Here is a 12,960-nt window from a genome sequence, read left to right as displayed (position 1 = left end):
TAAACTGATTTTGTGATAAAATTCTATATTCGACCTCGGGGTTCACTTTTAGGTTGACTTTTCGACCGACTTAATTATATGCCAATATAGGTGTATATAAACTCGTATGCTTATGTAGAATTCATATTTGAGCAGACTGGGATGGATCAGAGGTGTTAAGGAAGGGTGAGTCCGTCTTGTGAGCTTGATACTTTGAAACTTAGGCTAGTGGAGACTTTCTAGACTATTTTGAAGGATATTTTTGTGAGTAAATACTAATAAGGGGTAAGGGCAAAGGAGGTTCCGCACTCGTGAGGTAACGAGCACTTGTAGGTACCGGTGCTATGCTATGGGTTCTTAATCAGTTGTTTGATAAAACCTAGCTTCTTTAGATAGGGGGGGGAAAGAAGAGAGCTAGCAGATAGAAAAATTTATCTTTGTTTGTGTTAGCCAAAGTAGTTGCATATATAGGTGTTTCTCCTACGGCTAGCTAACGACTAGTTAACATCTAGTAACGACTAGATTTTTTTTTTTTTTTTTACAACGAGCAACGGCTAGAATTTTTTTTTTAAAAGGACGAGCAGCGACTAGAATTATTTTTTGACAACGAGCAGCGGCTAGATTTATTTTTTGACAACGAGCATCAGCTAGATTTATTTTTTGACAACGAGCAACGGCTAGATTTATTTTTGACAACAAGCACAACGGCTAGATTTACTTTTTGACAACGAGCAACGGCCAGATTTATTCGGCTAGATCTACTTTTTAACAACAAGCAGCGGCTAGATTTATTCGGCTAGATCTACATTTTGACAATGAGCAACGGCTAGATTTGTTTTTTTACAACGTGCAATGGCTAGATTTATTTTTTGACAACAAGCAATGGCTAGATTTTTTTAATTTTTTTTTTTACAATGAGCAACGGCTAGATTTTCTACAGCTACATTTCTTTTTACAACTAGAAGCCACTAGCTTGACTGCATTAAATAATTACCTAAATAATAATCAGATGTAAAAAAATAACATTAGAAAAGATTTTTACAAATCAATAATGGACATTCTCTTTTGAGATTACACTAATTTATCCAACAAGATTCACAGAGAGATCTAAGTGTAGTAGTTAAAGTTAATGACCTTTTTCATTTGCTTTCACTCTTTCCTCTATTTTGGAGTGTATGAGGTACGTTTAGTGTGAAACGGTCTCATGCAAAGTGTCAAATCTCTTCTATCTTCACACTTCCTTCCCGGCGACCACCCACCCACATATTCATGACCTTTAACTATACATACACATAATAGATATATAGAACTCGATGATTTTTCTATGGCATTATGTGAACTTCCATTTTCTTTTCTTTCTTTTTTAGGTCAAGAATAAAATGACTTTAAAATTCTTATCTCTTATTCTTTTTTGTTATTTGTCTTGTATCTCTATAATCTCAACACTTACTCAATTTCACCATCGCTCTATCCGAACCACCCACCCCACCCCACCCCTCACCGCTTCATTCCTAAAAACGCCAAAAATCAAACCTCATTTCATGTATTATATAATCCTGTTTCATTCAGACATCATTACACATAAAAAAAAAGTAGAAGAAAAAAAAGTTAGAGAGAAAAAGAAACGAAGTCTCTTTTGATCATCAATCATGTCTTCTGAAAATGGTGGTGTTGTTGATCATCATGATGAAGAAATGAAAAGGGTAATTAAGAGTGATTCTGATAATTCTTTGTCTTCTTCCGTTGGTAAGTTAAGTAATGGAGTTGGTGGAGATGATGAAGCTGGGGAGGAAGCAGTAAGCAAGGCTGAAGTTGATGAAGGATCCCTCTATTCTTTGACAACTTTGGAAGCTGCCCTTCCTTTTAAGTCAGTTTTCTTACCCCCTTTAATTTCCCTAAATCTTTTATTTTTTTTATTTTTCAGTCACTAATCACATACTTTTTTTGTTTTGAATTTTTATCTGATTTTGAACATTCAATGACAGAGACAGGAATTTTATCAAAGGGATTTTGTAGCAATTCTATTGCAAAACTTTAACCTCATTTTTCACTAAACTGGAAATATTACTTGAGTCACTTTGTGTCCTTCCCATCAAATCTTCAGTTCTCAGCCAAATTCTTTCTATCTGAGAAAGAATTGGATGTAGTAATTTATCTTCAGTATAAGCTTCAAAAGATCGGCTACATAAGCTTGGCTTCAAACTAGATAAAAGAATTCCAGGAGATTGAACAACTTTTATATATAATAAAAAGAGTTTTTTTACGAAGAATTCTAACTTTCTCTCATATATATACATTTTTTTGGGTGTTTATGATGTTTTACATTTTTCTTTTATTGTTTATAGGCGAGGATTATCGGGTTTTTATGCTGGAAAATCAAAGTCATTCGTGAATTTGCTTGAAGTGAAATGTTTGGCAGAGATGGAAAAGGATGAAAGCCCATTGAACAAGAGGAGGCGATTAACTACAACTCAGAATGCGATGTATAAACGGGGTAGCAGCTCAAGCTCTATGCCAGTCTTGACACGCAGTGAAGGCAGTGCTGGGGTTGAACAAGAGTTCAAATCATCCACCGGCAACACAAGCTTTAGCTCCGCCAACTCTGCCACCAAGCCATCCATCAAATGATCATTTAGTTTCATTTAGTTTTTCCCCTTTGGGTTGTCATGAAGTGTTTTTAAGATCTTAAGGTTCTTTTTTATCTCTCTTTTCGCTTTTAAGTAAGGGTGTCAAGTGGGCCGGGCCGTACCCGGCCGATAAACCCGGCCCACCACCGACTCGGCCCAAGCCCACTAAGAGGTGTAAGGGGCTGGGCTAGGTGGGTTTCATTAGGGGGCTAGGCCGGACAAGGTGGATAGCCCACCAGCCCGGCCCACCAGCAGCCCGGTTGATGGCCCACCGGGGCATCGGCCCGGCCTGGCCCACTTCAAATAAAAAAAAAAGATAAGTATTACATTTATTACTAATAATAAGTATTTTAAAAACATTGTATCCCAATAAAATAGTTGTAACTATAATTGTGGGATTCTTAAAATTTTGGAAGCAAAAATATATGAAATATTTATTAATTATTCAAACCATAGTTAGAATCTTACATTAGTTAATTAAAACTTAACCATTAATTTTAACTCATGTAATGTGTCTCTTAAAGTAGAATACTAAAATTATAGAAATTGCTGAAAATTAAGAGGGAAAGTGAGATAAAATGAGAGGATTGTAGTAAAAAATAATGAAATGTATGAGGTATTTATAAGTGAAAAATAGGTTAAACTGTAATTTTTTAAATTTAAAGGTCAAAAATAGTTTTAAGGGGTTGAGGGGTCCTTTTTTGGGCCAACGGTTGAATTGCCAATCTTTCCGTTAGCAACGGTCACTTGGCCACTTTGTTAATTCTTTGGGGCCCACCTACCCATTATTAATTGAAAAAAAAAACAAAGGAAGAGCTAACTTGTTTTCAAACGTTGGAAAAGGTTACTGCCCACTTTATTAATTCTCTGGGGCTCAGCTGATCAGTGACCACTATTTTTTTTTTAAAAAAGGAGAGCTAATTAGTTTTCATTTAGTAGCAATTAAATATTAACGGATCCGACTCCTCTCCATTTTCATTGTCTCCATTTTCCCCAAATTCTTACTTGAATAAGAGACACATTACCTGAGTTAAAATTAATGGTTAAGTTTTAATTAACTAAAGTAAGATTCTAACTATGGTTTGAATAATTAATAAATATTTCATATATTTGCTTCCAAAATTTTAAGAATCCCACAATTATAGCTACAACTATTTTATTGGGATACAATGTTTTTAAAATACTTATTATTAGTAATAAATATAATACTTATCTTTTTTTTTATTTGAAGTGGGCTAGGCCGGGCCGGGCCGGTGCCCCGGTGGGCCATCACCCGAGCTGCTGGTGGGTCGGGCTGGTGGGCTGTCCACCTTGTCTGGCCCAGCCCCCTAATAAAACCCACCTAGCCCAGCCCCTTACACCTCTTAGTGGGCTTGGGCCGGGCCGGTGGTGGGCCGGGTCCGGGCTGGCCCAGCCCACTTGACACCCTTAATTTACCTAAGGAACAATTTAGACGAGCGATTCTCATGATAAGTAAGTATAGTTCTTAATTTGGATATGAATTGAGAACAAGTTTTTGCATTATTTGTCTAATTGTCTCCATATTCTCCTTTATGATCTTTTCAGCTACATTATCATATAATCTTGTGTTCATTACAATATAGTAATTAACGCATGACAAATGGTGAGCTCACTTAAACTCATTGTGAAGAATGTTCATACTGGGTTTTTATTTAGCTACACCAGCATATAGACGATCACAATTAATTTTTCAATTAGTCAAACACATTTTTAAGATATAAAAATTCGTATGAGATGTTATGAATGCATTTCTTAAACTACAAGTAGGAAATATTTTCGTTTTAGATTCTGTCATGTCTACAATTAAAGCAAGTACGAATGAAGAAAAAAAAAGCCACATGTTGGATAACGTAATTATTCAGACAGATTCTGAGATGATTTACAAGATACTAGACGAGGGTTGGAAGCCACCATGGAGTATAGCAGATTGGATTGAGGAGATTCTAGAAATGATAAACAACAGACACATTACTTTCAATCATATTCTAAGAGAAGGAAATAAACTGGCTGATGCATTAGCTAATCAAGCTTTGGATGAAAACACAGTGCAGTGTCATTCTTTCCAAGACTTGAATAGTATGTGCAGGAAGATTCTCAACAGTGACAAATCTCAAATACCTTATCTAAGGGTCAGGAAGGTTGGGCAATGATGAACAAGAGTAAGGATGAGAAGGGGGAAAGAAGTAAAAGGAGTAGGAGGAAAAGAGAAGGAGAAATCACCATAATCGAGTCATTTGGAAGGAGATTAAGGTGGTTTTTTACATTAACAATGGGTTTTTTTTTTTTTTTTTGCAGGTTTTAAGAATTCATAAAGAGGTGCAGAATACACAACAACAGCTTACAAAATTGGTTTACAGTTGGAAAACAAGACTAGGCTGAAAAATAAACAAATACTTTCATCAACACTTGCACAAAGGGATACAAAGGCATACAAGGAAAATATAGAGATACAGCAGTGCAACCAACAACAAAGCAGAGATTATGAGTGACTACGACATAGATGACTACAGATCTAAGCAGAAAAGGCAAAGATTCAATGCATGTCAGCAAGGAAGGGGCACACTTGAACTCATGAAGAGACATGCGCGATGGAGAAATCAAGGTTATGGAAAGATACCTGATGGAAAGGAGGATTGACTAAACAATACAGCTCGTCAGAGCTCAGAAATCATCTATAATCCAAAGTTGAGCTCAGAAATGGCAACAGATAAGAGATTAGAACTGATCCAAGTGATGCATCAAAAGAAAACACAAAAACATGCGGATCGAAGAGGAGGATGAGAAAAGAAATGAGGAACTGAAGAATCTACCTGAAACAACTGATGGAGAATCGAATACACTGCAAAATCAGATCAAGTATGCCAGAAATGTGGTCGGCGTCAACTCCGATCATCATTTTTTGCATCGGCGTCAGCTAAGTGTAGAGAGAGAAACTCTGAGTAGAGAGAGAAGAAGCGGCGAGATTCCAGGGCAACAAGATAGAGAAATGTCAAATATTAGTTTCCTAATTAGTTTTATTTCATTTTTATGCTTTTTCTTTTATTTTATGGACTTGACTTTGCCTTCTTCTTTTTTTTCCCTCATAAATAAAACGCCCTGTAAGGGCTAAATTCATTTTTAAAAAAACGTGTGTACTCTTCTAAACTCTTGATTAATTTGCATACTTCAGGTGAAATGAACCTAAATGCATATTTATGTATAATAGAGCTGATTATCTTGTGTTTGTTTGTTACTCGTGAATCTACAGTATGGAGATTCAATTGTGAGTTTTAAGATAATTAAAGAAACCAAAAGTAGAAAGAGAAGAGGAACCCCATGAAAAAGAGAGAGAAAGAACAATAGAGTTACTAATTTGTTCTTCAATATGCACTGAAAAAAAAAAATGGATAATTTGTGGAGGTTGAAAGTTGCAATTCGCGGAAGCTTTAGTCTCCGCTAGTTACTAAAAGAGGCTAAAACCTTTGTTAATGGCAACTTTCAACCTCCACAAATTACCCATTTTTTTGTAGTGTTAATCATCCGAATACTAAGAGATATAATTATTCCATACAAATTGTAATGGAGGAGATCTCCTAGGGTAGGCAGATTATTTTTGAGTAAATCGACACATCAATGAACTATGTCATATCAATAAGGGTTGTGGTGAAGTGGTAAGTATTCTTTCATTCTTAACTAGAGGTCTCGATCGAGTTCGAGTCTCCCTGGGTATGAAGTCATCTTTATTAGGAAGCGCTTTACTCTCACTGTGAAACTTTATGCCGCGAATCCAAATTCAGTTAGGCTCTAATGTGAAAAAACAAAACTAAGTATATCATTCTTTATGTTGTATAGGAGACTAAAGTCTAAGGGACCGTTTGGTACGTAGATAAAATTATACCCGGATTATAATTTTGAGACTAATTTATCCCATCTAAAAGATGGGATAAAATGATCTCAGGATTAACGGAATAAGATGGGATATCCCATCTTTAAAATTGAAACGCACTTTATACTTTATTTGGTACAAGGTGTAAATTTATTCCAGAATAAATTTATATTTTCTATCCAACATGGTACAAAATTAATCTCACAGCTAGTGTTGGAATATCCCACCCAATACCGTGTACCAAACGACCCCTAAGGGTTATATCCTCCTTCATGTTATATTATTGAAAAAATACCATTTATTCGAAGAATTAACAGCTTCTTCAAACAAAAGGAGGTTGTTTAGATGGTAAGTACCCTCTACTTTCAACCTAGAGGTTGAGGGATCGAATCACCAAGGGAGCAAAAAAGGAAAGTTCCCGGGAAAGGGTTAAAAAACAACTTCTTCAGGTTTGGCTCTCTGATTTTGATAACATTAATTTTCTTTTTTTACATAAAAGGGTAAAATGTCCTTTTAAGTGTGCGAAATTTCACCAAATTTGCCATCTATTAACAGCTTAGCCAAAAATGCTCATGTTAATAGTTTGAGACAAAAATATCTTATCGTTACTTAATTGGGCAAAAAATGCCCTTATTTCACACATAACTTAATTGAACATAATTAGCAGACTAATAAGGGCATATTTGGACCTACGTAAATACTTTAAGGGCATATTTAGTCCAATTTAGTCCTTAATTGCAATTATTCAACGACTTGTGAATTATCATTTATAAAGCAACTTGGTTAAATTGTAGGGAATTTTTTCACCAATTTAAGGCATCACATAAGTACATCATTCTGCCTAATAAAAATATTATCTTAAAGAACCTTTTTCGTGTTTCTTTTCTTTTTAAATCCCTTTAACTAATAAAAAGTGGGAAGTCATATTGTTACGGTTCGCTTTTACGCTGGTTAAGGCATAAAAGTTACTACGAGGTTGTTGGTGCTCTAATTGGATTTTAGTAATTTTAGAGTCGCCACCTAATTTATTATGGAAAACTAGGAAAATCGGGTTTAAAGATTTTTTCAAAATAAGTAAAAATCCTTTTGGACCAAAGTTCGAGGTAAGGGTTCTGGTGATCCCCTAGGAAAGGTTTTACGTACCCTAGTATTAAAGATCCGTAGAATATGGTTAACCTACGAGTTTTAATGTGTGATTAATGTACTTATTTTGTTTAAAAGTGTTTAGTTTTCCACAAAAAAAAATGTCATTCATTTCATTCATATCATAGTTTCAAGAAAATTTTTTGGCAAAAGGTCCCCTTATAAAATGGGTTTTTGGTTTAGAAAATCTGCGTAAGTGTTCAACCCACTTTGTTGCCGAACTAGGACCCACTCGGGATTTCTCCCGGGTAGAGTTATTACTATTCTATTCCTAACAAAATGGGTTTAGTAACTACGGTTCTTTATACGTATATATGAAATATGGAATATATCTCCGTTTATATATATACGAAAAATATGAATCATAAAAATCAGTTCCATTTTTTTATTGTTAGAAGCTCATAAGTCAATAGTTCTTCCGGTCCAAATTTATTTCACTATCATAACCCAATCTACTGAACAATTTTGGCCAAAATATAGTCCAAAGCAAATTTATTTCAGTCCAAGTTAAATTGGGCTTCCAGCCCAATACCATGTCTTTCCCAAAAAAAAAAATGTTTAGGTCCAAGTGCAACTCAACGTTATTCATTTTTATTATTTGGTCCAAGAGTTCAACTCTAAGAAAAGTCCTTTTTTTTTTTACCTTGCAAAATGTACAGATTTTGTCCCTTTCCAACAGATCCTCCACAGGTTTATTAAAATCGTTTCCCATAATAGAAAATCATTTTTTCAATCCTTCTCCACCTCAGTTCCAGCTTTCAAAAAATAAGTTTACCATAAGACTCGTTATTTATTACTAGCATTCAAAATTGGTTGGTTTTACTTGAAAGTCATTTTCCTCACAATCTTAAAATCCAATTTTTAAACTTCACCAAAAATTCCAATAAGCGTTAATTGCCATAGTTACTGAATTTGAAAAGTTTTTTTTTCTCTTTTAGGCGACTTACCTAAATACTATGTGTTTTCTACTTCTAACATTCATATGTGGTTTTGCGTCACAGATCCCAACGCAAAATAGAGGCAGTGTAAGTTTATCTTGATAAGTTTATCATGAACTTATTAAAACAGCCGAAGCCCATTTTATATCATTTTCATCCCATCTCAGCCCCTATACACCTACAAACTCTCTCTAAGTGTTGTTGAGTAATTCAAGAGTGAAACCAAAGATAAATCACCCAAATCTAACATCGGGAATTCCATGGTGCTAGTGGATCGTAGTTCTATCACGTGTAATGGAGTTGAAGATATTGATGCTATGAAGTAACCTCAGATTCAGGGATTTTTTGGTTGTTTAAGGTAAGATTTGCCTTCTTTTATGCAGGCTTGGATTCATATGAGTCATAGCTAGTTTGTTAGTGAAAGAATTGTGAGGTATAGGTTGATAATTATGGTTGGAGTGTTGTAGTTGTTGGGTTGTGTTGATGTGTTCTTGAGCTATCTTATAGCTGGAATCTATAGAGTATAAACTTGCATATGTTATTGTTGTTGAGTTTCGGGATGGGAAAGAAAAAGGGGGATGCTAGCGGAATCATTATAGAAACGAGCTTCGCGCTTGATATTCCATCTTTTAGTTTTCTTTTAGTTGATGAGGACTCTATTATTGTCTTGGTGTAGATTGACGGGTTGCGATTCGAGTTCGTTGTTGTATCCGGACAAACGACAAGAAGTATGTAAAAGTTATTCCTTTCTTTCATAGGCATGATTCTATAATTAGAAAGAGTCGACCATGTTTATTCCAAGTTAAGGGAAAGAGCAGAGCGTTTATACGCCCGACTATACAATAGTACTATTATATATATATATATATATAGACATTATATGCCTGGCCTAATGGCTGGTGAAAGATTCTATGCCCAACCTAGTGGTGGTAAAAGATTATATGCCTGACGTAATGGTTGGTGAGGGATTATATGACCGACCTAATAGTTGATGAGAGATATTATATGCCTGGCCTTACGATATATATATATATATATATAGACATTATATGCCTGGCCTAATGGCTGGTGAAAGATTCTATGCCTAACCTAGTGGTGGTAAAAGATTATATGCCTGACGTAATGGTTGGTAAGGGATTATATGACCGGCCTAATAGCTGGTGAGAGATATTATATGCCTGGCCTTACGGTTGGTGAGGGATGTTATATGCTTGGACCTTGGCTGGTGAGAGATACTGTATGCCGGCCTAATGGCTGGTAGAGCTCGACTTTTTAGCTGGTGAGAGGTACACCAAGCCCTATATGTGGCCGGCTAGCTATATTATTATATTAACATAAGTTGAATCAGAGCAAGTAAGTGTATCTCAAAGTATCTTTGGCTTTCAGTATATCGTGTATATTAGTTCAGTTTCACTTTACAGTTATTCAGTTGCTTTACATACTCGGTATATTATTTCATAATGACATCTCTTTTGTTGGCGGCACTGCATTTCATGCCTGCTGGTCCTGATAGACAGCCAGACAGACCTCCTCAGTAGCCAGAGCCGAGTATCAGCGAGATTGGTAAGCTCCATTTCATCCGGAGTTACCAGGTCCAGATTTAAGAGACTTTTGTGTACATATAGACATAGTGGGTACGTTGGGGCCCTGTCCTGACCATAATACAGTTATGATCTTTATAGAGGCTTGTAGATGAGTTTTGTATATTCCCTATATTAGCATGGCGGACTTGTCAGCCCTTGTATATGATCATTTTGGTTTTATTGTTTGTAGATAATCATGGCAGCCTTGTTGTCCTACATAGTTGTATATATATGTTTGAGATGTTCCCCTTTTCAGTCGAGATAGTTGTGATTTACAGATGGTTCTGATTATGGCCTTGTCGGTCTAGTTTGGTATTATTGCTATGCAGGTAGGCCTTGTCGGCCTACATTATTGATTGCAATTCAAGTTGCATAAGTTACAGAGTGGTACACTCAGGGTCAAGTAAAGCACCAAGTTCCGGCCACACCTCCCTAAGTTGGGCCGTGACAGGTACGATAGTGAGGCAAACCTCAGTGAAAAAGATGAGTCTCTTAAGGGGTGTATGTGACACTCCTAATAAATGATGCGCTTATGAGAACGGGTCAAGAATGACTTGGGCTTCTAAGGTGGTAAACTTCTAAAAATAAGGTGCACATGACACCTTAGGCGAGATTCTTTTGTATTTTCTTGGAACCTATACAAAGATCAGCACTTGGTACATCTTTTGTCCCACAATTTTACCACTTTCATTGATGTCACAAGTCTTTGGTTGCAAATGCTAGACTTCTTTATAACTGATGAAGTTCTTTTTGCATAACATTCATCCACGGTCTTGAAGAGCTTACACCTAATTTCTTCTTAGCTTCTTTGATATGAACCATTTCCAACTTCATAACTCGGAACACTAAAATTTGTTAAAGGGCCAAACTCTTTCATATCTGAGAGTTCTCTCTCTTCAACAGAATGATTTGTTCCCCCTATCCAATTTACTACATGTCTAGTTTGTAAATGACTAGTTCATTCTCTTGTTTTTCTGTTGTCTTCAGTTTCATTTGTACCTGCATCATTTCACAAGGTTATTCTTTCCCAGGAAAGACTATTAGTGAGAGGAATTTTAATTTACTGTTAGACATATGCCTTGAGCAACCACTATCCATGTACCACAAATGGTTTCTCCCTCCCACATTAGCCTGCAAAGTGTATCAAGGTTAATTTTAAGAACCTAGATTTACTTAGTTCCCTATAACGACCCGCCAGGTCATTATGGGGGGGGGGGGTGACTTAGAAAACTAGACCTCTGTTGGGATTGTGAGGCCGCGGGTGAGTCTGTAACGCGTTTTTATGTATCTGTGCATGTTTTGTTTGCATCTACAGGGCCTTGGATTGGTGTTGGGATTTTTGGGTGGAAATTGGTGCAAAAACCTACGCGGGTAGAGGGCCGCCGCTGCGAGGAGGGAGAAATTAAATGAGGTCGGCCGTAGCGGGAGGATTTCCGCTACAACGAGGCATTGACGGCGGCAGCCTTGGATGGGAGGTAGAATCTGTGTTTTATATTCTTTGTTCCCAACCTATTCCCCACATAACACGAAAACAGTTTTCAAGAACTGTTGTGGCAAAATTCTAAGGCTAAGGTTAAAGTACTCTTGAAAGGTAAGTGTCAACCCTTGACTTTATTAATTCCATCATCATGTTATATCTCATGACTAGTTAAAGGTCTGTTAATGGTGACTGAAAAGGCTAAAACCCTAGAACTTAAGAAACCCTTGATTGATAACTGGGTTGTTGATTTTATCGCTATTTAATCATCTAGGAGTATAGATTACCACTTCCTAGTATGAGAACGTGTCTAGTAATGATTGAACTTGTTGAATGGGAACTAGGGTTTCATAAAGATGATAACTTTGATATAAAAACTGCTTGTGAAAGGGTTGGAATGATTAGAAAACCCATGAACAGATATAATATGATTATTGTGGTTGATATTATGATGAATTCACGATTAGTGATGGTTCACCCATTTGAAAAATGTAGAAGTAGTAGGGTTCTTTTGCCCAAAGTGTTATATTCTTTGAGTAGATGATTTGAATACTCACATAGCTTTATATTTCTAGACTTTGAACGTTCGGAAGCTTTGCGAAAGGGAAAATCCATCGCGGCGTGATTACATTGTTCGAATTCGGCTTTGAGATAGGTTACCATCTACTTGAGTTAGAATTTGATTAGTTGATTGTATGTGTTACGAAATTGATCGGAGAAGCATGGTTAGGGATTCGGACATAAAGTGTGGCTGGTAATTCCTACAGTTTGATATTGATTGATTAATTATGTGATGAACTGAGATGAAATGATAAAGAGAGAGTTCATAAATACTCTCTTGTTGACTTGGAGAATTCCCTTATTCATGTATTGATTGTTGAGTCTTATATGACTTGTGACTTGGTGACTTGTGTTCCCTAATATTGATTTATTGATTGTTCCTATTCCTTATTGTTTGTGGAACGAAAATACATCGTGATGAGAAAGATATTATAAATATGAAAAAGCACATTTGACAGGGGGTGAGGATGTGGCCTAGTTATGAGCTCGTGATCCGAAGTCAGTTCTGAAGCGAGTAGTACATGGACACCACGGGTCCCCTGAAGGTCATGGCTAATGGATCAAATACTACCATTTAGCATGTGTGTACGGATATGTGACAGAGTTGAGATAATTTGTGATTTATAATTGTGTTTAGTGATTACATGGGTTGAGTTACTCTTATTGATTTCTACCTGTGTGGATTCACCTTATCTCTGTGTTACCTGATATTTCGGTGTTGGATGATTTCTGTTGATAGGTCTCGAGATTATATGTTGTTGTGCCT

The 12,960-nt window shown here is 36.2% G+C and overlaps 1 protein-coding gene across 1 annotated transcript; it reads left to right on the top strand.

The window, feature by feature from the left end:
• Window positions 1-1,628: 1,628 nt before the first annotated feature.
• LOC132637302 (protein OXIDATIVE STRESS 3 LIKE 4-like) lies at window positions 1,629-2,607 on the top strand. The gene is made up of 2 exons (XM_060354413.1): window positions 1,629-1,846; window positions 2,325-2,607. Exons 1-2 carry the CDS (start codon window positions 1,629-1,631, stop codon window positions 2,605-2,607), a joined length of 501 nt encoding a protein of 166 aa, XP_060210396.1.
• The last annotated feature ends 10,353 nt before the right edge of the window (window positions 2,608-12,960 follow it).

The sequence above is a fragment of the Lycium barbarum genome, chromosome 4, assembly GCF_019175385.1.
Source record: "Lycium barbarum isolate Lr01 chromosome 4, ASM1917538v2, whole genome shotgun sequence".
Lineage (NCBI taxonomy): Eukaryota > Viridiplantae > Streptophyta > Magnoliopsida > Solanales > Solanaceae > Lycium > Lycium barbarum.
The sequence above is the reverse complement of the archived record's forward strand: the minus strand, read 5'-3'. Positions and strand labels throughout refer to the sequence as shown.